Here is a 25929-nt window from a genome sequence, read left to right on the forward strand (position 1 = left end):
CTTCATACCTACCATGATTTCTGGATGTTGAAATGAATGTACATTTTAAAAGCACTAAACTTGAAACGTAATAAATGGTTGCATCAGACTTGGAGTCAGTTATACGAGGATTCAAATCTCACCTAGCTCTATGGCCCTGTGCAAATCACCTAATTTCTCTAGGTCCTGGTTTTCTATTACTGATAAGGAGGTTTGTCTTGATGAGCTCTAAGATTCCTTTCAATTCCAAATATTTATTTCCACATACATAGAACTGAAAGAGACCCAAGTATAGATTTTTTAAAAAGTTCTTCACAGATTAAGTCTGTAGGCCAGACCATGTTATAACATGACATCTGCTCACTTAACATACGACTTATTTGCAACCATCCTTTACACTTAAAATAAAAATGTGATGCAAATCCAAAGTGTTATGAAGAAGATATTTGCAATATGCAGAAAACAGTATGTTGTATTAATATTCTTAATTATATTTAAGAATGAATGAACATCTGTTTTGAGAATTCAAGTTAAAAAGGGTTTGGGGGAACTGGATGGAAAGAAACAAAATGACTTCTCACTGAAGAGTAAATAAATTTGTCATAGTGCCACATGATAAAAGTTATAAATGCTTGAAATGAGAAGGGTAGGGAGAATAACAAAGCAAGAAAAAGAACCTGAGTTTTCTGTACATTCTCTTTTTATTCTTTGTATAATGAAACATCCATTTTTATTTATATTTAAATTCACACAAAAAATTAAAAGAACTTCAAGCAACATTGCCTGTACCTATAGTCAAGAGACTAAACTCTATTTAGGTCTGTGAAGGCCTGACTATTCTCTTCCTCAAAGTCATGCATGGTAAAATGAAAAATATTATTTAAAATAGATATCTTATTCAGTCTCTCTGCTTATTTAAGATGAGAAAAGAAATTTGTTTAATGAAGTGAATTTTCCTGAGTCTTGTTTTTCTTTCTGTACTTTTATTACCTCATATACTAATGAGGCTGGCTGGTTTTATTTTTTCATCATAATTAATTTAACTTCCTGTTGTTATCATCACCATTGGAGATACTAAAATTCAACATTAATCTTCATTTGAAAATTAAGAATCTAAATATGGTTCCTAATTGAGGGTTACATGCTAATTCTTTAACAGGGTCATCATTTCCATTTGTTAACTTGGAATAAGTTTCTTTGCATCCCATCATTTTTTCTAATTTTAATCACCTTAAGTTTTTTATTTATTTATTCTCTCTTTCTACACACACACACACACACACACACACACACACAGAGAGAGAGAGAGAGAAAGAGAGAGAGAGAGAGAGAGAGAGAGAGAGAGAGAGAGAGCGAGCTTTAGTTTTACTGAATTATCTGTTAACCCTTATATTTGCAGAGTGTTAAAAAAGTGTTAAAATCATAAAACACATTTTTTTTCCCTATGGCTCATGAATGAAAGTCCATTCAGCTTTAAATTCAAGAAATAAATATTTAGTTGTTCCCATAACACCATTTTCTAAATCCAAATTATTTTACCCTTAAGGGCCTATGGTTGGAGAGTACAACTTTGAGAGACTACTGACTACTCATCACTCTCTGACTTCCCTGGTTTCCTTTAAGTCCCAACTAAAATCTCATCTTGTACAGGAAGGCTTTGCTAACTCCTCTTAATTCTAGTGTCTTCCTATTACTAATGATTTCCTTTTTTTATCCTGCATATAGCTTGCACTGCATATATTTGTTTACATATTGTGTCCCCTTTTAGATTATAAGCAACTTGAGGGCAGATAACTGTTTTTTCATCCTTTTATGTTCACTGGCAAATAGTAGGTTCTTAATAAATAGTGAATGACGTAATTTCTTGGTAAACTGTGAATAAGGCTTGTAAGTGAATACACAGTTATGCAAACCTTTAGATATAGTACTTAAACACAACTAGCACATCTCACTGGAGTCTTCTATTCATCAAGCTAAATATGTCCAGGTGGCATGATCTTCATATGTCATAGACTCAAATCTTTTACCCTCCTGAGGGTCCTCTTGATGCCATAAAGTTCTTCACTCAAGGATATTTTTCAACTCTGGTGACTAGAACTGACCAAAAGATGGTCTGACCAAGCCAGAGTACAGAAGGACTATTTATTCCTAGTTCCTGGAAGCTATGTTAAAGAAGCAATGGAAAGAAGGAATCAAGAGATGTGGGGCATTAAAAGAAAAGTTAAGTAAAAAAAAACAAACAAGATTTGGTAGATACCATACTTAAAGAATTGAGCATAATTGAAAGGATATGAACAGATCTAACAGGACTAAGAACAGTAGATAAAAATCATTCTGGTTATAAGGAAAAGGCCAAGCTGTGAGATATGGAAGATATGGGAGAGGAAAAAAAAAAACACCAAAAACTATCATTCCCATTTGTTCCTAATCCATTTGCTCCTTATCTTGACTAGATTAATGCTGTAGCACCCTAACAACTAGTGTGCTAGTTTCTGATTCTGATCTTTTACCTCTTCTTCCTGCAAATTGCAATAGAATAACAATAATAGAATCAAAAATTATAAAAGTATTTATAATTCAGAAGTAATTTTTATTACCTTAATTATCACACCAACATTGCAATTTAGGTAGGATATGTATTATTGTCCCCATTTTACAGATAAGAAAATTGAAGCTGAGAGAAATTAAGTTGCTAAAGCAAATGAGATTAGTCATTGTAAGAATCAGTACTACCCAAATTCACAAGATTACTTAGTAGTAGGGCTGAGGCAAGAAATTATGTCTTTTAATTCTGCACTTCAGTGGATAGAAAAGGTTGCATGTGATTACAAAAAACAGAAAGGAACACTTCTACCTCCCCCCTTCCTCCCCTTCTTCTCTGCCTCCCCCCCCGCCAATTGGACCCCATCAGTTGAATACCTTCTTATCTCTGCCATCTTATTCCTCCCATCCATCTTATTACTGAAGAATTAAGGCTTCTCTCCCCAATGTCTCTTCAATCCCATCTCAACTCTCCATCCCTATCTAGATGAACTTTATCTGAAAAGTTTATTTGAGCATACCTCACTGTTTTTTCACTAAAGATGTGGTTTGTGGTGCATCCTCCAGGAGCCATAACTGCTAGCTATGGCTCTGCTACAGGAAATAAGTTTTGTTTTGTTTTGTTTTTCCCATTTGTAATGTTTGTAGTAACTCATCATGATGTTTTGGTGTGATATTGAAAAATTTTAAAAAGGTAATACTTTAAAAATGGGAAACAAGCTTATTCTATTATTCCATGCAGGTCATTAATAAAAGATCTATATTTTAAGAAGAAAACGTACCAAAATATTCCTCTTGTTTTCTTTTTGGCATAAGGAATTTTAAAATTGTAAAAGGAAAAATGGATTCAGACAACACAAAATGTATTTTGACTTTAAAGTGAATGAAATTATAATTATACAAAATCATAGAAAAGAAACAGAGGAAAAATCAAAAAATGAAATAAAATATTAATACTAAAATCATGCTTATTTTTCACATAGCATACATCATAAGTCTTATCTAAAACTATTAAATGGGGTACTCTTTGAGAGAGAATGGCTTTTAGAAAGGGACAGATGGGAGTGGACAGAATCATACAGCAGATGGTGATAGCCTCAGCCTGGAGCTCATTAAAGCAGTTTTGAGCTCCAGCTTGCTGTTAGCTGAGGAGACTGAGGCCATAACTTTGGAAGATACTTAATTAATGAAATAAGCCATTATAAGTTATTCTAGGTCAAGACTAGTCACTGAAGGCTACAAGACTTCAGCAGAAGGGTAATGCATGAAAAGGACAGGGGGCACACTTCTCATCTTAACAGTCTGAAATTTATGAAGTATAAATTAGATATTGGCAAGCTAGAAGGCCCATGTTAGGCAATATGTCCTGCTGTGCTTCAAGTGTTTTTGTGGTATAATTCAGCCTTGAAACTTACCTCTCTCCTTTCTGTAGTGACAAAGGACTAGAAACTGAGTGGATGCCCAACAGTTGAGGAATGGCTGAATAAATTATGGTATATGAATGTCATGGAATCTTATTATTCTGTAAGAAATGATCAGCAGGATGATTTCAGAAAGGCCTGGAGAGACTTACACAAACTGATGCTAAGTCAAGTAAGTAGAACCAGGAGATCATTATACATGGCAATAACAAGATTATATCTTTTCAACAATGAGGTAATTCAGGCCAATTCCAATAGACTTGTGAAGGAGAGAGCCATCTGCATTCAGAGAGAGGACTGTGGGGACTGAGTGTAGATCACAACATAATATTTTCACCTTTGTCGTTGTCTGCTTGCTTGTTCTTTTCTTTCTAAAATTTTTTTCCTTTTTGATTTGAATTTTCTTGTGCAGCATGATAAATGTAGAAATGTTTGGAAGACTTGCACATATTTAATCTATATTGGATTACTTGCTATCTAAGGGAGTGGGGATTTGGGGAGAAAGAAAAATTTGGAAAACAAGGTTTTGCAGGGGTAAATGTTGAAAACTATCTTTGCATGCATTTTGAGAAATAAAAAACCATTGTTATATTTTAAAAAAGAAATTTACTTTTCATGCTGCTCATATTTTAGGCAAGTTGATCTTATTAATTCCCCAAAAAGTAATACTCATTTTTTTCTATGTATTAGTTCAGGCTCTTTCTCATACTTGAAGTGGTCAACTTTTTTTTTTTCTTCACTCCCTCCTAATACTGAATTATCTGAATCCTATTAGCCCTTCAGTTCCCAACTGAAATCCTATTACTTCTATGATGCCTTCTGACAATTCCAACTTACAATGAATTGATCATTAATGTAATGTATCATTATCTAAATGTTTTATTCAATTGTTTTCACCAACTAGATGAAAACTTCTCTGAAATTAAAATGTTGGTTATATATTTGATGTTCTCTATAGCATTTAACTCATAGCAGGTAGTCAACAAATATTTGTGAAATAGAATTTTGAGACAGTATTATACTGAACACATAGCAAATAGTCAATAAATATTTGTAAAATAGAATTTTGAAACAAAAAATTTCATAAGGAAAAGAAAGGATAAAATAGAAATAGCAATAAAAGTTAATTAATACATGTCAGAGGTGGACCTTGAATTCAATTCCTTAGAACTCTCAAATAAACCCTCTCTATACTATGTCAGAATGCCTTCTCATAATATAGTTAAGACAAACAGGTCAGATGTAAAAGTCCATAAACAACTGATAAAAATGTGTTAAATGAAGAAAGCAAAACCAGAAGGAGAAAGTATACATTAACTATATGAGGAAAAAAATGTACACATAACCCATAGTGATATATGGTCCTTGTAAAAAAGCTAAAAGGTCACATAGGAGTAAATGTTAGGCTCTTATGGACATTCTGATTCCTGAAATTAACTTATTCAAATGTAAATAGGTTATAAAATCAGTTTAATTGATTTTGCTGATGTTTAAAATTAAGTTCAAAACGAATCATTTACTAGGGACTTATCTTACATATCTGCTCCCTCTCATTTTCCCAAACATGCTGATGTTCTCAGTATTTTTGTTCTTTTGTTGCACTTTTGGTATCCCATTCCAAACAGATTCTTAGAGCACAGGAATAAATTGACAAAGTGGTGAATAACCCCTGCTTCCACGTAGATTAAAATAATCAAATAAATGAAATCAAATGAAACTTATTTACATACCTATTATATATGATTCCTGATTATAAGTAAGTTTTTTCAAGGAAGGACTGTACAAAAAGACACTGTATTCTGTTCCAATTCATGCTTAGATTTCTGTGACAGTCTGGATGCTTCTCATGATCTAATATCAAGTACACCTTGATTTTCAGCCATGACTATGGTCCATCATTCATCATACCGGTTTACTCCAAATGGCAGTCAGCTAGGATATTTCAGGATCTCCTGAGACACCTTCAAATGGGATAACAACTCTCCCCACTTCACACAATGCTTTTCTGTTTCCACACTCTTTTAGAAGTGCAGCTGTAGATATTTGTCTCAAAGGAAGGAGCTATCAGCATCATGACTTCCCAATTCATATAGCTACAAAGAATTCCATCTACAAGAGATTCATCTGCAAGACGTCCATTTTTTCCTAACCCTAAGGTTTTCAGTAAAAAGAAGGGAAACAGAAGGGCTACCTAGGTTCTCTGACTAGGCCAAAGTCCTTTATCAAGGGAACTTTACAAATGAAAGTAGGATTAACACTTGTTAGCAGAATTAGTAAAGTATGATTTGAATCATTTTATCCTCATTTCAACTGTGAAATTCTGTGAAGTAGAGGAGATGCAAGAACATGGTCCCAATCCTAGAATATACTCTTCTTCCCTTCTCATGTAATGGGATTTTTTGGTGAGGGAGAGGAAATGACTATAATACTGTGTGATGCCTCCGTCACTACATTTCTCCCTCCATCTTCAGATGGGGAGAAATGAAGCAAGTATTCCTACAAGTATTTTAGCTTTTGCATAGTGGCAATCATGAGGGAGTCAAAGTGACAGTCCTTTTTTAAGAAAGTGAAAATATGGGCAATGAATTACTTAATGGTTTTTAACTAGACTTTGAAAGATGTGCGAGAGAGATACTCCTTTTTTTCGGATAAGAAAATAGAAGCAATTTAGGAGAAACAATTCACCTACAATCAAGAGGTGTTTGATGATAAAACAGAAAATAGAATCAAAGTCCCTTGATTTTTGTCTACCAGACAAAATTCACCAGAAAAGCCAATACAATATAGATAGTGATGCTAAGAGATGAAGAGCAAACAAATTTTGGGGAGGAAAAAAGCTATGATACACTATGAAAACATTTTGAAAAAAAAAATTAATCTAATCCCAAGATCTCTGACAGCTGTTCTAATGAGCACCTGGAGACCTTACTGCTTCTGAACAAGATAATTCAAAGCCAAGTGAAAATATAATATTATATTTCAGTTCTGTATGTCAGACTTGGAAAAGCTAAGAAATAAAGCTGGGAAAAGAGCTGTCAGAAATACGGGACACATGGCATCAGGCAGAAAGTATTATGTGTGGAATAGGCTTTCAAAAGGAACAAGAATAGACATAACGCTGAATATATTTAAAAGGAAGTTGGCAGGAGCTATCTAATGGGTGGATGTACCCCATGGTGTTCTTCTTTCCCTGAACATCCCTGTGAATGACAATTTACTCCTGCCAACCACCACCAGAAAACTCACCCTTGAATTCCATGTGAAAAACCCTGCTGTGAAAGGGTCAGCCCTACATGATGCTTATAACCACAATGTTTTTAAATTTGATGTGGGTTTATAGAAAGTGAAAGTACAATGATCCAAGACTGGGAGAGAAAAGTAACCTTAGATGAAAAGAGATCAGATTCCTGAGCAGTTGGAGAGGAAGTAATTACTTGAAATATCCAACTAAGCAAGTTATTTTGCAAAACTGTTAATAATCCTTTTTTTATAATATTCTTCCCAGTTACTATATAAAGCAGGGGGCCATTACTATTGTCACTATCAAGTAAAGAACTTAGACCTCACCTACTAGTCTTCTGTGTCTGGGTTAATGACAGTCTTTGGTCAAGAACACAAAAACACACCATGAGAGGAGGACACACTGAGAATTCAGGGTCAGTAACATGGAGCTCTGGGATGAATCAGATGTGGCAAAAAGGAAATGAGCTTCTTTTTTCAAGCAGAGGAAGCCAAACAGATGAAGAGAAAAATCATAGTTCAAGCTCAAATGCCCTTTTCTGTCTCTATGTGTTTGATCATATTATCCCCTAGCACATGGTATGTACTCTTCCTACATTTTAACCTGCTGAAATTCTATTCTTTCAAGGCCCAGATTAAATGTCCCTTCTACAACAAAGTTTTCCCTAGTTTCCCAGTCAGAAGTAATCTTTCCCTTATATCTCTTGCTCCACAATTTTTATATTCTTTTACATATTTATACAATAGATATATAATATGTAATTATATTACCATCATTTGTTTTTGTGTCTTATCTTTCTGACATAATTAATACCTAAAAATGGTTAATAATAATACTTACATATCATCTTTTTCATTTGCTTCTTATAATAACCCTTGTGAGGTAAATGCTTTTGCTATTCCCATTTTACAGATGAATTAAAAGGAGATGAGAGATTGTCATTTACTTAATTTTGATTAAGTAGGAATTAAAGGCAAGATCTGAACTAAAATCTTACTTAATTCTGACTCCACACTCTACTACATTACCTTGCAGCTCAGTACAAAGTAGATATATAATAAATGTTAACTTGAATTACTTGAAATGAAAGTAGAGCCTGAAAACAGATTTGACAATGAAACACAAACTCTGTTTAACAGTTATTTTTCATTATCACTATGTGAATAACCCATATTTTTCCTGGCCAGTTTTGTTGATGTCATCTTTTTTGCTGCTCTTTCTAAGTAATTCTCAATTTGTATTCTGTTGTAGTCTACTCATACCTATTTATTTCATTGTCCTCAGCTTCAGTTCTTCAGAAACCACTGACTTCACTACTTGCAACCAAATGATATAAAAGGAAGAATAAAAAAAAAAAACTGGATCTTTGCTTCTGAGGAAAGATCACAAAAAAGAACTGTACAACTTTCTAAAGTCTATCCAGTTTACTGTCCTCCTGTAAAAACTTATCTGTTTACATAATGAGAATGAAATATATATGTATTTTTTAAAGATACATCTGAAAAGATAGTTCTAGTTCATGGAGTATCTGTAAAGTATTTACTTATTAATAGAAAATTACCAAGAAGCAGTTCAATAATGATATTTGAAATAACACTGGAAAGGAAAAGAGACTAAATTTTCAAAATTAACACTGACTTTCAAGTATCTTCACCTAGATTATTCTGGTGACTTTTTTTTTTTTTTTTTTTTTGGGTGAGACAATTGAGGTTAAGTAACTTGTCTAGGGTTACAGAGCTAGGAAATGTTAAGTGTCTGAGGTGAGATTTGAACTCAGGTTCTCCTGACTTCAGGGCTGGTGCTCTATCCACTGCACCACCTAGCTGCCCCTATTCTAGTGAATTTTAAAATTACAAGTCAGTTTCCTTTAGCTACCTAGCACATATTTGGGATTCCTTTCCTACTGTCCATTTTGGGGAGCAAATTAATTTCATAACAAATTCAGCCTAAGCAAAATCTAACTTGAAAGATAATTGGGATTGACGGGAGAAATTGTAATAATTTTCCAAAGTGTATATATACAAACACATATTATACGTAAGCATATAATATGTGTGTGTATTTCGCATACACACATATACACATGCATAATAAATGCTGTCTGTACTATCTTCTGAAAAAAAATGAATACTGTAAATATCTCACTTATCTAACACTTTAGAATTTATGAAGCACTTCCCTATAACAAATATAAACTTAGCATGAATTTAGAATTAGGAGCCTTCCTCCCTCTTCTAGTGCCTCTGTGTCTATTCTTCTACACCTCATTTGTATAACATAATTATTTTTACTTTAACTCTGTCCCAATATTTTTTGAGCTATCCTATTGTTGATGCCAATTTTAAATATATGGTATGCATTTTCCATATTAAAAAAAAAAAACATAAACAAGGAATCCATGTTCAATTCCTTGAAACTGATCTTTGAAATTGGGTTTTATATATTCTATTAAGTTTGGGCTTTGGTAGACAGGAAGTTCTAAAAATCTGCAAGTTCGTTTTTCTCACCCAATATTATAGATAATTTTGCTGGATATGATTATTTTTGGTCATAGGCCTAGTTCTTTTGATTGCCAGTAGATATGATTCCAGGATCTGCAGTCTTTTATTGTGGCTGCTGACAAATCCTGTACAATTTTAATTGTAGCTCCAATGTATCTGAATTTTTTTTTTCTTGTTTCCTGCAAAATTATCTCTTTGATCTGGAGATTTTGAAATTTGGCAATAATATTCCTATGTGTTTTTCCACAAATAATATCAATGAGATCAGTGAATTTTTTCCATTTCTACTTTTTCCTCATATTCTATCACTGCAGGACAATTTCGTTGGATCATTTCTTGCATCATTGTGTCACGGTTCTAAAGTCATAGGACTTGACAATAGAAGATTAACAATCTAACCCTGAGACAGTAATCTGCCTATAAATATACTGGTCTTAAGCAGGGTACCATCAAAAATTCATAGCCACCTAAATGAATACTTACAGCTTATTATATTAAGTATTTTCAAACCTGTTAGTATATGTGCTCTTAAGTCATCTGTTTTTGATAGTAGCAAAATGAAACTTACTGTGTACAAGGAAACAAAAATCTTTCCACATAAGTAGCAAGGTAAGCTTCGTAAAGCCTTCAGCATCATACTCCACCACTCCTCTAGAAAACAAACAAACAAAAAAATAACAATAAGTATAAAGTGCAAAGGAGTTGGAACCATAGAAAAGATTAAATTAATGGTATTAAGTTACTAAACCAGCTATACACTTTAATATACTAAATTTCACACTGGAAAGCTCTAGAGGTTGTGTTCTAGTAAGTAACTAAACACATTATGTCAAATGCTAGTACATTTGTACAAAGACAACTAAATTTAGCTTAATCAGTCAAGTTGGTGGGCAAGTATATCTGTACATTTGTTCTTCTATGGATAAACCAGTCAGGACTATCAAAGTTTCTACCACAATGACTTCCCTTGAGATCTATACAGCCACCTGATACTGTGGTACATACACAATCATGCACATACTCAAGGACATACACAAATAATTAAAAAGTTATTTTTGTAAAATAATACATGATAAATTTGCATACATGGTTTGTGTAAAAAGGGATTAAAACCAGACCCCATATCCTTTAAAGACTAGTTAAAAATTCACTACTGGCATGAAAGTTTTCCTGGCATTTATAGCATGAAATGATTTCTCCTTATTCTGAACTCCTTGTAACAATCTTCTATTAAGCACCAATTAAGTACTAACTATTATGCTAAGCAGTGGGATACAATTAAAAAAAAAATTAAAGGTATACACTTCCCATCATACTCCATTTTTGTTGGAATCTTTACAAACTGCTAACTCATTAGAGTTGATCTAATTTTACAAGAAGATGTTTTGGGTAGAACCTGAAACAAGGTACTAAGTAGAACTGATTAGTACAATGCTTGTGTTTGCATTCTTTACTCATTGGAGTTCACAAGTATGCCAGCTTCACAAAGTAAACTTTGTAACTTAGTGAGTTCACACCTCCCTTGAAGCTCTTTGGGCCAGAGAGCACTATGGGAGAAAACCCATAATCCCATTCTCTCAGAAGAGTCAGATATAAGGCCAGTGATGAGGGATCTATTCCAGAATACATTTTCCACTTGGCTGGCTGGTCGCAGAGGAGAGTTCAGCTGGACTGGAGAGGAGTGACTCTGGTGGCAGACGAAGAGTTTTCAGAGGATAAATCTACGAGTGGAGAGTTCAGTGGACAATCAGATTCATCTTCATCTCACACCACTGTAGTTGGTGGCTGAGCTCCCCAGAAGGAGACAAGAGAGACATTCCATCTCTGTGTTGGTTGGAGGCTGAAGAAAGCAGAGGCAGAGGCTGAAGGACAGAACCTTTGGATTTGGAGATATTCGGAGGGCTCTAAGCCTCTAAGCCCTGTGCTTTGAGAAGAACAAGAACTCCAACATTTGAACTCCAACACATTTTAAGTTGTGTGTGTGTATATATATATATATATATATATATATATAGTCTCCCTTAGTGGATGAAGACTTTTGACAACAGGAATCATGTCTCATTCTTCTTGGTAGCTTATCCTCCTTTATTGTCTAGCAAAGTATCTTATACACAGCAGATGTTCAGCAAATATTTGTTGAATAAGTGAATGAATAGATAAATAAAAGGAAGGGAAAGTACTTAAAACTCTGACAGAGTTACTTACGTTCCAAAGTGACTCAAGAAAGCTGCAATATATTCTCTTCTTTTATGATAACCCTGAATGACATACTGTACCTAAAAAAGAAATAAAAGTGAAATTAAGTAGATAATATTTCCCCATTTTTAGTCTCCCTGTCATTGATGAAAAAAATACTTAGTTTTGAACTTTTCTAGTTGTGTAGTCAAAAATGATCTCTTAATTACTCTTTCCAGCCCTAAAATTTTCTAATTCTGGGATCGGTTATAAGTAGACGTTACTTTTTAAGACTGAAAAAAAATATTCTTTAGAGGGCCTTTTTTATGGAAGGAAGAAAGAAAAAGACAAGAGTATAAAATTTTTTTCATCTATTGGCCTACATATAACATTCCCAAGGCTAACAAACAAAAGCTTATGCCAAATTATTTGAAGTGACATTGATAAAGTCAGAACTGATAGTTGTGTTGTACCTTCAAAAAGTAAAACAATTCTATTTATAAAATAGGGTTTATGGTAATTAAAAAAAAACATTGCTTACTTTGCAGGCTTAATGTAGAATCAAAAATGTTATTTTGGGAAAAGAAAACAGATGATAAGTTTGCTTAAGTGGTTTTGTTTAAAAAGGGAAGAAAACAGCTCTGTGTACTTGATTTTAAAAACAGAAAATCATTTTAATAGGAACCCACAACAAAACTGGCTATAAAGAGATTCCAGTATAATTATGGAAATTCATTTGAAGACATTGTTTCTAAAAGCTGCTATGTACTCTTTTCATTTGTGAAAAGCTAAGGAAAAATAATTTTAAAAGACAAGTAAAATTAATGAAATGGAACCAGATAAGAAAAACTGACAGATTCTTGTGTTTCTGGGAAAATAGTCTTATAATTTTTTGAGTAAAAAGTGTGCCTAGAAATTAATCTCAATTGGAAAGCTTTAAAAAGGTTTTTATTTTCAGTTCTTGGAGACCAGATCTGCATTTTTCTATATAACACAGTGACACAAGTTTGAGCAAAAGGCAAAGGCATCTGAATGCAAATATGAATTCTGTTCTCATGTCAAATTTTCTAGTAGGAATGAAGGCAAAGGGTTTTTGGCTCAATTAGAACTAATCATGCCATGAGACTTAAAGCCCATGGAAAAGGTGCCAGTCCCACAGATGCCAAATCTGAGTTGTGCTGACATTTTTTAAGAAACTACTTGAATTTTTGAGATATTATTGTCCTTGTGAAATGTTTTCTATTTAGAGGTGGTCTATTTTTTGAATAACAGAAGTAATCAAAAGGACTACTATTGAAATCAATGAGAAAAATTTATTAACAGCAATTCAATAAGAGCAAAGAAGAAATCAACACTTTGGACATTCTCACAAATTGAATCACAATTAATATGAAATAAAAAAATAAATCCAATATCTGTATGTGGATTAATCATTCTGATCTTAAGAAAAATGTAAAGGATAGGCATTAATATTTATATTCTTAAAACTATAGTATTCAGTTAAATACAATGTTTAATCATTACAACGAAGTTTTAATTATCTGTCTATGTAATGAGGGCCTATTGATGCAGCTAATGAAAATGAGTCTTCTTTGAAGTAGATATAGGGAAACCTAAATAAAGTAGAGTAAAATTCTGTGGCCTCTACCACTGGCTAGAAGAGAACTGCTTTCAGACTTTTCATAGATAATTAGATAAAATAATTGGTTTTTATTGAAAAAACAAATGAATATGTGTAATACATGAAGACAAAAAGTAAAAAAAAATCAGATAGCTATATCTGATCCTATAGTATCATAGGTAGAGACATAAGAGAAGAGCAGAAAGAAGAGGTTTTGTGCATAAAATGTCAATCGGACATTAGCAGTGGACATTGGATAATGGTGAAAAGCCCCCAAATGAAGAACTAGGTAATAAATAGCTCTGATGAAATGAGGAAGATCTCTGAATCTTAAAACTATAAAAATACAAAAAACTAAAAAAAATAATGAGAATTACACAATGCGATCATAATTTGCAGCTCAGGGATAAATGAAAACAGGACATGGCAATGACAAAATAAAAGAGAACTGGGTGACCAAGGCGTCAGAGGAGAACTAAGGAGGGTAAGCGTCTATTCATAAGAATATAGGATAGAAGTGCAAAAAGTACAGTTCCAATTAAGAAAAAGCAGTGAGAAAGAACCTGAAAGGATGAAGCATTTAGAGAGTTGGCAAATACAGAGGAGAAAGAGAGCTCCTGAAGGGGTTTTCCTAAGGTAGAGGAGGAGGAAGTTGTATTCGCTTACCTTGTTGGTTAGTAGCTGGCATATTTGGGGAACATAATCAATTAGACATCCTCCTCCTGGAAAAGATGGAATATGAAGAGCAGAGGAACCTCCAAGAGCACTGAAAAGATAATAGTACGGCCTCTTGAAACTCAAGCAATTAAAAAAAAAAATCCTAAAGTCAACCTCTTTGATTATCTCTTAAAATACCAACTGCCTTAGATAACAATATGAACATGGATTCCCTCTGTATTATGGAGTTTCTCTTGTTTTTTTTTTTTCCCCCAGTAGCAATACTTATACATCATAACTACAAACCTGTGTCTTTGTCATACAATAATGCAAAGCCTCAATTTTAATCGCATTTGTAACTATCTTAACAATATTTAAACTCTCTATATTTTATTGAAATGTTCTGTTTTTTTTTTTTTTTTAAGTACTTCTGACGGAGTCTGACAAGCTCATAGAAGGTATTCAAAGAACATGTCCTGCACTGAATTCAGCTGAACTGAGACAATGTAGTATCATGGAAAGAACAATGAATTAAGAACTAGAAGATTCTCTTTGCCACTTATTAACTATATGACGTGAGGGGAATTACTAAATTTCTTGTAATTAGTTTACTCATATAAAAATAAGTATCTGAAAATCAGTTTTTTTTAACCCAGGCACAGAAGAGTAAGCGAGTATCAATCCAATGTCCTGGACATATGGAATATCTTTTGAAATAAAGGGAGACTATATAAGTTTTGGAGAAAAATAGAGAAAGTTCAGTCTATTTTCATACACAAACTGAAATATGTAAAATGTATTTTTAGAAACAAATTAATTAAGTATTTTAGAGCTGAGGTTCTCAATCTAGGTTTTATTAGTTTTTTAAAAATTCTGATAACTGTATTTTAAACAATTGGTTTCCTTCGTAATTTTACATGAATGGGTCCAATGTACATTACCAAATTGCCAAAGGGGTCTATGACACAAAAAAGGCTAAGAACCCCAAATTTAGAGGGTAAAATGTCACCAACATTGATATTTTCACAAAAGACTAGTTTCAAGTGTATACAATCTGTTTGATGGAAGTCTAGATTACATTGGCCTAAATGATTTCTAAGATTCTTTCTCATTCTAGATGTTTAGGATTCATAAAAGTTATGTATCCAGAACATGCAGATATAAAGTAAAGTAATTACTAGAAAAATTTACCTACAACAGTCAGTAATTAATTTATGCTATATCCCATTACCAACTTTAACCACTACATGATTTTTTCATTCATTTAAATTCAACTATTTAATTTAAAAACATTTTTTTTTAAACCAAGTATCTATTATGGCTTATTATTATTGTGCTGGGGGAGGATGTAAATATAAAGACAAAAAATTATAAAGAATTTCTGAACTCAAAGAGGTTATGTTTTACTGGAAATGAAAGAAACAATTTCATTTATACACCTAAATGAAAAAAATGACAAAACTCGACAAATATAGAATTATACTAATAAAGAAATTATAAAAAATTTTTCAGCTGAAAACCTTTGATTGAAAAGGAAATTATGAATTTCTTCTAGTCAGAGCAATTCAATATGTCATCCACAAAGCTGAAGTTTAAACAATTTTAAATCGTTTTTTGACTCGCAAACCATCCTTCATGATTGGGGCTTAATATGCTACTAAAATAACAACAATCTTATCATGTTCCTCAACAAACAGTCCTGGACTTGTAAAAATGAGTCTTCTTCACATTTCAGCCAATAATGACTAGTTCACAGAAAATATAACAAGTTTAAGAGATGAAGACTGAGGGACAAAAAATTTTTTTAATAACTTCTTTTGACAAGCTCTTTTATAACACGATGTCTCCCATTCATATATCAAGATAATTTAGGATTCTTTGGAAAATGTAGCTGCAAAAATAATCTTTTTTAGTGCTCTCTGACTATAAGTACCATTAAGAGGCATAAAACATCTTTGTACATAGTGAGGTCCTCCAAAAGATCTTATCTGCAGATGGCATTATCTAATTGCATCAAGCCCCAAAATGCTGCAGACCCTCCTGAGAACGATCTTTAATAACCTGAAGGAATATTATGGTTTGTTTGTGTACACATAGGAAAGACCAAATGGATGAAAACTGTCTATTGCTGAGATTTCAACATACACAGCTGGTATAATTAATACAATCGGACCACAAGTTAGGTGTTGGAATCTTTACAAACTGTTAAGTCATTAGAGTTGATAGAGACAATAATTATCTAATTTAGCATGGTTCAGTATCACTGATCTGATCTTACAAGGAGATGTTTTGGGCCAGAACCTGAAACAAGGTACAAAGTAGAACTCATTGATACAATGCTTGTGTTCACACCAGTACTCATTGGAATTCACAAGTATAGGAGATTCATAAAGTAAACTTTGTAACTTTGTGAATTCATACCTCCCTTAGGTGTGCCTCCAGAAGGAAGAGTCAACCTTTGGGGAATCATATAGCTTCGGGTTAGTTAGTTACTTTGGGTTAGAGAGAATTACTTTGGAACATTGACTGGGGTCGGAGAGGAGCACTCTGGGAGGAAGCCCACAAGCCCTTTCTGCGAGGCAAGAGAGATTCATTCCATTTTCCACTTGGCTGGCTGGAGGCTGAAGAAAGCAGAGGCAGAAGCAAAGGACAAAGCTGCAAGAGCTCTTAGAACCAAGCTGAGAGATAGGCCTCTAAACTAACTGGGCTATATTGGAGACAATAAAAGATCTGAACTTTTATCACCTGGCTGCATTTGGGGTAATTACTGATCTGAACTGATACTAAGGCTGCCTCCAGAAAACCTCCCTGAGAAACCTGCTTTCTCAGAGAGAACCATTATATTTTAAAAAAGAAAAACACCAACATTTTGGCGCCCTGAACATGGGACTGACAGACCCCTTCAGTGGATTTCAGTGGAAAAGCTCTGATCCTGATTCCAGTGAAAAAGCTTCTGATCTTGATCCAGTGGAAAAGTCTCCTTAATCCAGAAATTAGGGTGAGTACAACAAAGAAATTTTGTTAAAAGAGTTAAAGTAGAATTTCAGCTAAGATGGGATAGATATTTAGAAAACAGCCTTCTGTTTCTGTTCAAGGAAAATGTTTAGAGAGCATTATCAAAGTTATGGAAAGCCAAGGTTTGATTATAATTTTGGAACAGATCACTGAACTTTTAGAAACTGTTAAGAACATATATCCTTGTTTCTCTCTGGAAAAAGAATTGGATTTAGACAAGTGGAAATTAATAGGAGAAAAACTGGGTGAATATTACAGATCTAATCCAAATTCAATAGAGTGGAAATTAGAAGGAGAGGATCTTTGTCAATTCTGCAATAAAAATGCAATTTTCAAAGACATACTTAATACATATAATTTAATACAATTGGCTTTAGGAAATTTATAAGTATTAAAATAAGGAAAAAGAAGAAACAACAGCAGGGAGAGGTGCCAACAAAACTAGGCAAAAAGGATGAAGAATCAGATAAGAATGGAGTACAATTCTGAGTGTGATACTTCACAGCAGAAGGATCATTCCACATCTCATGACCCTCCCCCCTCAATTAACCCTTCATGGATGGAAGGAAGAAGGGGGAGGGAGAGAGGCAGAAACACAATGAGCTTCTCCTGTAAAACAGAATATGACACGATTAGAAAAAGCATTGTATCAATTAGTTCTACTTAGTACCTTGTTTCAGGTTCTGGCCCAAAACATCTCCTTGTAAGATCAGATCAGTGATACTGAACTATGCTAAATTAGATAATTATTGTCTCTATCAACTCTAATGACTTAACAATTTGTAAAGATTCCAACAGTTAGGCATAGTTGAAAAAGGAGAAAATAGCAGGTTGGCTTGCTTTTGAGAAATTGAAAAAATCTTTTACTGACCTCATGTTTCCCATGAAAACAAAGGGTCTTCTTTTTTTTTTTTCCCTAGATAATTAATGCTTCTTTTTAAAAAATAGTTTTATTTTCCCTTGTTACATGTAAAACATTTTTTGGCTCTCTCTCTCTCTCTCTCTCTCTCTCTCTCTCTCTCTCTCTCTCTCTCTTTCTCTCTCTGAGAGAGAGAGAGAGGATATGCATATGTATATAATGTATATATATATACATATTCATTTTTTATACATTTCCATATAAATCATTTTGGGAAAGAAAAATCAGAACAAAAGGGACAAACCATGAGAAAAAAAATCAAAAGAAAAAAGTAAACAATATATGTTGATCTACATTCAGTTTCCATAGTTCTTTCTCTGGATGCAAATGGTATTTTCCAACTCAAATTTATTCGTATTGCCTTGGGTCACTGAAGTGCTGAGAAGAACTAAATCTATCATAGTTGATCATTGCATAATCTTGCTTTTGCTGTGTACAATGTTTTCCTGGTTCTGTCTGTCTCACTCAGCATCAGTTCATGTAAATTTTTCTAGGCTTTTCTAAAATCAGTCCATTCATCAATAGTTATAGAACAATAATATTCCATTACTTTCATATAATATAACTTATTCAGCCATCTTCCAATTGATGGGCATTTACTCATTTTACAATTTTTTTGCCAACACAAAAAGAAACTGCTATAAACATTTTTGCATATGTGAGTCCCTTCCCTTCTTTTATGATTTCTTTGGGATACAAAACCAATAGTGGCACTGCTGAGTCTATATATATATATAACTCTATAAAAAGTTTTATAGTTCTTTGGACATAGTTCCAAATTGCCCTCCAGAATGGTGGATCATTTTGCAACTCTACCAACAATGCATTAGTGTCCCAGTTTTCCCACATCTTCTTCAACATTTATCATTATCTTTTCCTGTCATGTTAACCAATCTGAGAGATATGAGGTAGTATCTCAGAGTTGTTTTAGTTTGTATTTCTCTAATCAATAGTGATTTAGAGCATTTTTTTCAGATGACTACAGAATAGTCTTCAATTTCTTCATCTAAAAATTGCTGTTCGTATCCTTTGACCATTTATCAATTGGGAATGGTTTGTATTCTTATAAATTTAAGTCAATTCTTTATATATTTTAGAAATGAGGCTAAAAAAATTGTTTCTCAGTTTTCTGCTTGCCTTTTATCTTGGTTGCATTGGTTGTATTTATGCAAAACTCTTTTAATTTAATGTAATCAAAATTATCCATTTTGCATTTTGTAATGTTCTCAAGTTTTTCTTTGGTCATATATTCCTCCCTTATCCAAAGATCTGATAGGCAAATTATCCCCTGATCTCCTAATTTGCTTATGGAATCACCCCTTATGCCTAAATCATGTATCTAATTTTGACCTTTTTTTTTGGTATGAGGTATGAGATGTAGGTCTATGATGAATTTCTGACATATTATTTTCCAGATTTTCTAGCAATTTTTGTCAAAGAGTGAGTTCTTATCCTAGAAGCTAAGTCTTTGGGTTTATCAAACAGTATAATGACTATAGTCATTAATTATTGTGTCATGTGTCTCTAACCTATTCCACTGATCCACTACTATATTTCTTAGCCAGTACCAGATGGTTTTGATGACTGCTGCTTTAAAATAGAATTTTAGATTTGGTATTGGTAGGCCAACATCCTCTGCATTTTTTCACATTAATTCCCTTTTTATTCTTGATCTTTTCTTTTTTCAGATGAATTTTGTTATCATTTTTTTCTAACTCTATAAAATAAATTTTTGTTAGTTTGACTGGCATGAGACTTAACAAGTAGCCTAATATAGGTAGAACTGCCACTTTCATTATAGGATCTCAGCCTATCTATGAGCAATTGACATTTTCCCAATTGTTTAGATCTGACTTTATTTGTGTGAAAAGTGTTTTGTGATTGTATTTATATAATTCCTAGTTTTGTCTCAGCAAAGTAGACAAAAGATTCATATTTTCAATTAAACATTTTGCTGATCTTGCTATATATAGGTGAGAACTGGAATACTATAGCTTTCAATGAAGTAAAGATGGGCATTATAAAGAAGGTAACACAAAGGTACATGGCAGATATGAACAGGATACAATATAGAACAAATAAAGAACTTCTAAAGAGTAAAAGACAAGAGCAAGAATTGTATGATAGAAATGATAGGGGAAAAAACAGAGTGCTCCTATGGTATCCTAGTGATGTCAGGAGAAAGATGGAGAGCGTACTGATGATGTGGACACGAATTACACAAGGATGGGCAGACACAAATGGACTGACATCTAAGTTGGAAGGAACTCAAATTTGTGAGATCATAGATACAATGGAATATCTGAGTCTTTCTTGTTCACACATCAGAAAACATCTCATTTCTGTTATATTGGATAATTATCAGATAGTATTTAGCTAATTCCAAATTCATGAATTATTAAACTTCATATGCAAGTATAGATATATCAAAACTTTAAAGAACTGCAACTGTATTGTGGGTGGGTTAATTCTTTTACTAATGCATATTAAGACCCTCTTGAAGATATAATGGATATGGCTTCTGTGAGCTGCTGTAGCCAAATAGTTCATGAAGCTAATCTGTTAATCAAGTTTCCCAATTTAAGAAGAATGATCTGAACACATACATAAATGGTTGTTGATGATACAGGCCATTGGTCTATTGCTGACTCATAAACAAAGCTGTTCAATCTTGGCAAGAAACACTTGGCACACTGTTTGCACTCCACTGGCATAGCCTTTGGGAACCCAGTGATATCTCCTTACTACCATGGAGCATTGCAATAAGCTTTGACATAGGATATTATATAGAGCTAGGAATGAAATTTTTTGACAACTACAGCTACTAGTCAAAACTTATATAATGAATACTAGTATACTTTAATCTCTATATGACTAAATAAAGTCAGTCAATGCAGTTAAGTCCAATCCAATAGAACAATATTTTATAACAAAATTCTAGTACAATAAAACAATATGGACATCTCCTTAGAATTACCTGTAATGGAATATAAACTATTTCAAATGTTTGTTTAAGTCTGTAATCACTAGATGAACTATAGAGAAACCACAAAAATATCTTTTGATCTTAAGTAATTCTCTAAATCTGAAAAATATTTGTCATTGCTTAGATATAATTATATGGCCCTGAAATAATCAGCTTTCTCTTAACAATACTAAAGGAAAGAAGCAATAGTATGGAAAAGACAAAAGAGCAGATGTTAGACATTGTGGGGTACTTGAGAAAGACCTAATGTGAAAATTCAAAGACCTGAATTTGCACCCTATTTCTAATGTTTACAATTGCATGACCCAATCTTAAGTTACTTTACCTCTCTGGGTCTCAGTTTCATCATCTGTGAAATAATCTCCCCAGTTCCTTTAACAACTACCTGTTTTCTTCAGCAAATAAGAGATGTTAGATATCATAAAGTAATGAAATATACAATTGAAATTATGCAAAATCAATAGCTTGTGCATGAAGAAATCAATGTAGGTGGGAGAAGAAGGGAAATATAGCTGGAGGGAACAGGCTTTGCATAAATTATCTCTGGTAAAGTTCTGACATTTAAGATACCTATAGATATTAACAAGAATCTTTCCCCAAAAGAAAAGAATTTGATCAAATGCTACAAACTAGTTGTCAAAAGAATTATAAGTTATTAAAAATGCTTCAAATAACTAATAAGAGAAATGAAAATTAAAAACTGTTAATAAATAAAAACCAATAGATACATTTGCCACATTTGACAACATATGCAACATTCTACACTCGTAATTCCCATCCCTTAAGGATGGATTTATATTAATGTCTGAGGCATTTCAATTAGTACTATGAAGAAATGTTTAACTGAGTATTTATTTTTAAAAGACTCTTACTTCATTCATTATTGAATTCAGTAGTTTCCTAGTCTTTTAGCCTACTGAACTTAATATCCAGACCATCACACACTGATAAGTGCTGCTGACTCATATAAATATCTGCCTCATTAGTAAATATTTAACAGACTTACTATAGTCTGAATGTGGCTCTGATCTTGCTGAATAAACCAAGTAAAGCAGAATGAAACAAAGCACTTGTGTGAAAGATTTCAAAGGCTATGACATGAAAAAAAGAGAGAAAGAGATTGTGATTTTTAAATGCTTAATATTAATGAATTAAAAAAAAATAAGAAGTTGAGTCAGAGTAACAAAACAAAAAAGCACACATGGAGATTAATTCTTTCATGTAATTAAATAAACCCAGGATGTAATTCAATATGGAAAAATACTCAAAAAAGAACAATTTCTTTAATTTCAATCTTAGTCAACTATTATTTAACCAATCTTTATTATTTCCTAGGCATTGTTCTAAATATGGAGGACGCAGAAAAAGGCAAATATAATCTCTATCGATCAGGGAGGATACTAATTGAGGAGAAAATGCATAAATAACTATTTACCTCTAAGTTATACACATAGTAGGTAAAAAATGATTGATCTTAAAAGAAAAGGCATTGATAGGGATGAGGTGTGGAGAAAAGAAGGAAGGGAAAAGGAGAGAATGATACAAAAAGGCTTCCTGCAGAAGGTGGGATTTGAGCTAAGGTATTAACTTTAAAATCAAAGAAATATTTTTTTTAGCTTTAAAAGATCTGTGACTCTATACCTACTTCCTCCAGTAATGTAGTCTGCAACCCTTCCATGCCTTACTTAGCAGATCTGGTCGCACAAATTGTTGGAACCAAAAATTTTTAGCACCTGGGGATGGCAGCTTGTCTGGTTCTGAATGACAGTCATCCTACAGAGCCACACATAAAGCTTTCCCAGTTTTGCAGAAGCAATCAGAGCTTGCTGGTAGATCATATAAAAACCTTGTAACTTTCATGCCAAGATGGGTGATAAGAGAAGGCCTTTGATGAAGGGTTATTAGAAGTAAAGTAAATGATGCCAGATGAAGACCAACTAGCTGAACACAGATATAATAGAGTCTTTAACAGTCCTCACAATCTCACGAGACAGAAATAATCTTCCTCTTATTGGTTATCTTTATACACACACACACACACACACACACACACACACACACGCGCGCGCGCGCACGCGTATGAAATAAGAACCTGAGTTCTTCTAGCATTCTAAGAACACAGTAAATGTGACTCAAAATGAAAATTGGAGGAAAGATTTGCCTTGTCCTTTCATCCACAACCACTTTTAGATTTCTATTAATGACATTCTATGAGTGGTCTGAACTCAAGAATTAGGAAGCTTTTTCAACTTTTCTCTTTGTATCTCATATCTTTTTGGCTCCAAGTTCTCATTTTACTTTAATTCAAACTTTTTTCTCTATTATCACTGCCACCATTTCATACTTATATGAGTGAAATGGCTTTTTTTGGCCTTAAGTTTCTTACTACTTTAACATATTTTGCATATTGTTGCCCCTTTAATCATTCTTCTCATTTTTTCATTACCATCTCTCTGTACAAGAGCCTACTGGCTCCCACTGATGAAAGGATCAACTAAATTCCACATCCTGGAATTCCAGGCCTCTCTCTCCTTCTGACCTTCATATAATCTATATATGCTTCACTCTAGTCAATCTGACCATGCTTACTCTAAGGCCATTTGTACTCTTGACCATGTTCATTATATGCCTCTGTTCAGATTTTTTCTTTATTTAGAAGTCTATGCTCCTTTCTTCTCCCCTATTTAAAGTGTGCTAAGTGCTAAATTCAGAATTCAGTATAGATCCCATTTCCTCTTTTTGATCACCCAGAGAACTTACTATTTATTGCATGTATTGTAGCACTTGACTATATTTTCCATTGTATTATTATTTCAATTTTGTGTGTAACGCTGTGAATTTTTCTTTTAAATAAGACTGACAATTTTCCAAAGGCAGATATTAGTCATATTCTACTACGTCAGAAGCCATCATAGTACAAAATACAAACCTAGGCACAAAGTTAAGACTGAATAGATAACTCAAACTGAATCTAGTTTTTCCACTAGGGGAAGAACAGATAATAACCATCTGGTTCAGAGGTTTCAATCACAATCTTGCTCAAAAGCAGGAGTCTCTGCTAGATGACCTTTGAGATTCCTTCCAATTCCTATTAATTATTAATATACCATTGTTAAAACTATTCATTAAGTTCTAGTAAAAAAAAATAGTGTCCTTTTCATTTTGGACAAATAAAATTTACACCTGTAAGCCTGGCCAAAGTTTGAGGTGCAAATGATTTGCTTCATTGCATCCCAAGGAAACTTTCCCAGACAAGGGTGGAATGCGAATTGGCATGATTTAAGTTTAAACACATTATAAAAAAGGTTGGGGTATAGTAATTGCAAACAGAATATCCCTAATTACATGAAAACTAACCAAGTTTTTGTTCAGAATTATGTTTTTTCTTTTAATAAAAGGAATTTGCTAACATCGCAAAGAGGCCTTTAAAAGGCAGTAATCTTAACAGATGTCCCACCATCAGGATTTCGTTAGTGTGTGGAAAAGTATTATTTTTTTTTAAGTTCTTAGCAGACAGATGTTGTAACATTACAATTTGGTATGAACAATCTTATATGTTATGCCCAGTCACCCATGGCACGATCATGCTGAAACAAATGAATAACCCCCCCCAAAAAAAAAAATCACTTCTTTCACAGCAACTAGGTAATTGAATGGCTAGCTAAAATTGTTCTATAGGGAATCACTATTGTTACTAATCAAGTAAAAACATTTGTTGAGAATTGGTATCATTTTACACTTTAATGATTTAATGCTCACCTGCCAATAAACTGTAACAGCCTATCTATTTATACTTACTGGAAGGTTAGTTTTCTCTCAAGAATCTCTGTTCCTCAGTATATTCTCTATTCATCTGTCAAAGTGATCTCCCTAAAGTGAAGGGTCTAAAAATGTTATTTTCTATTTGCTAACAATTACAGTGACTCCCTATCAATTCCAAACCTTTCAAAACTTGCTATGTCCTGCTGCCATCCTTTCCAGCCTTTTATATGTTGTTCTCCTTCATGTACTCTACAATCTAGTGATAATGACCTTCTTATTCTTCACACAAGACAATCCCTTTCCTCAATCTGAGTTTTTCACTGACTGTCCTCACATCTGGAATAATCTCCTTATTTGTGCTTCATGGATTCCTTCAAGTCCCAGCTAGAATTGTACCTTCTACACCAAGTCTCTTCTGACCCCCCATAATTCTGGTGCCTTCCCTTTGTTAATTATCTCCATTTTTTTCTGTATATATGTTATTTGTACATAGTTGTTAGCATGTTGTCTCCATCAAACTGTGAGCTCCTTGAAAGCACAGAGTATCTTTTGCTTCTTTGTATCCTCAGTGTTTAGTGTCTGTCACACTGTAGGTGCTTTAATAAATGCTTATTTCTTTCCTTTTTTCTCTCTTCCCTTTCTCCCTCCTTCCTACTTTCCTTTTTTCTTCCCTCCCTTGTTCCTTCCTTTTTAAAAAAACTGACCTAGGCTGAAAGTACAGCTGTTATTCTACACTATAGAAAAACTTAGTAACAATGACCTACTTGTTTCCAAGTAGGATAGGTTTGGCCCTCCTGAAGCTCCCTGTATCAATACTGGATTTGCAGCAGCCATCTAACAAGTTTAGTTCATTTATAATATTTTAGATTGAAAGGTAATCCACCAATTGCTGCCTATATAGTAGCAGGTTTTCAAGGAGGACATCACAATATAAGCCCTTTTATAGGGCTTTTCCTATGAAACAATTTAATAGTATTTTTACTGAGGACAGTTTATTGCACAGAAAATCCATCCTCTATTTGCAAAGGCTTTAAAAGAAAAACTCTTCTCAGAAAAAAAATCTTGTCCTCAATGAAACACACTTTGTGTTTATGCTTAAAGGCAATTATAT

The 25929-nt window shown here is 33.3% G+C and overlaps 1 protein-coding gene across 2 annotated transcripts in view; it reads right to left on the bottom strand.

Moving 5' to 3' along the window:
- Positions 1-25929, bottom strand: part of BABAM2 (BRISC and BRCA1 A complex member 2) — a 561272-nt gene that overhangs the window by 122345 nt on the left and 412998 nt on the right. For both annotated transcript variants that reach the window (XM_051976228.1, XM_051976227.1), the window contains 3 exons: positions 14146-14245; positions 11889-11959; positions 10252-10334 (listed from right to left, as the gene is read on the bottom strand). In XM_051976228.1, the coding sequence (XP_051832188.1) occupies positions 10252-10334; positions 11889-11959; positions 14146-14245 (254 nt within the window). The remainder of the gene's footprint in view (positions 1-10251; positions 10335-11888; positions 11960-14145; positions 14246-25929) is intronic.

The sequence above is a fragment of the Antechinus flavipes genome, chromosome 2 (genome assembly GCF_016432865.1).
Source record: "Antechinus flavipes isolate AdamAnt ecotype Samford, QLD, Australia chromosome 2, AdamAnt_v2, whole genome shotgun sequence".
Lineage (NCBI taxonomy): Eukaryota > Metazoa > Chordata > Mammalia > Dasyuromorphia > Dasyuridae > Antechinus > Antechinus flavipes.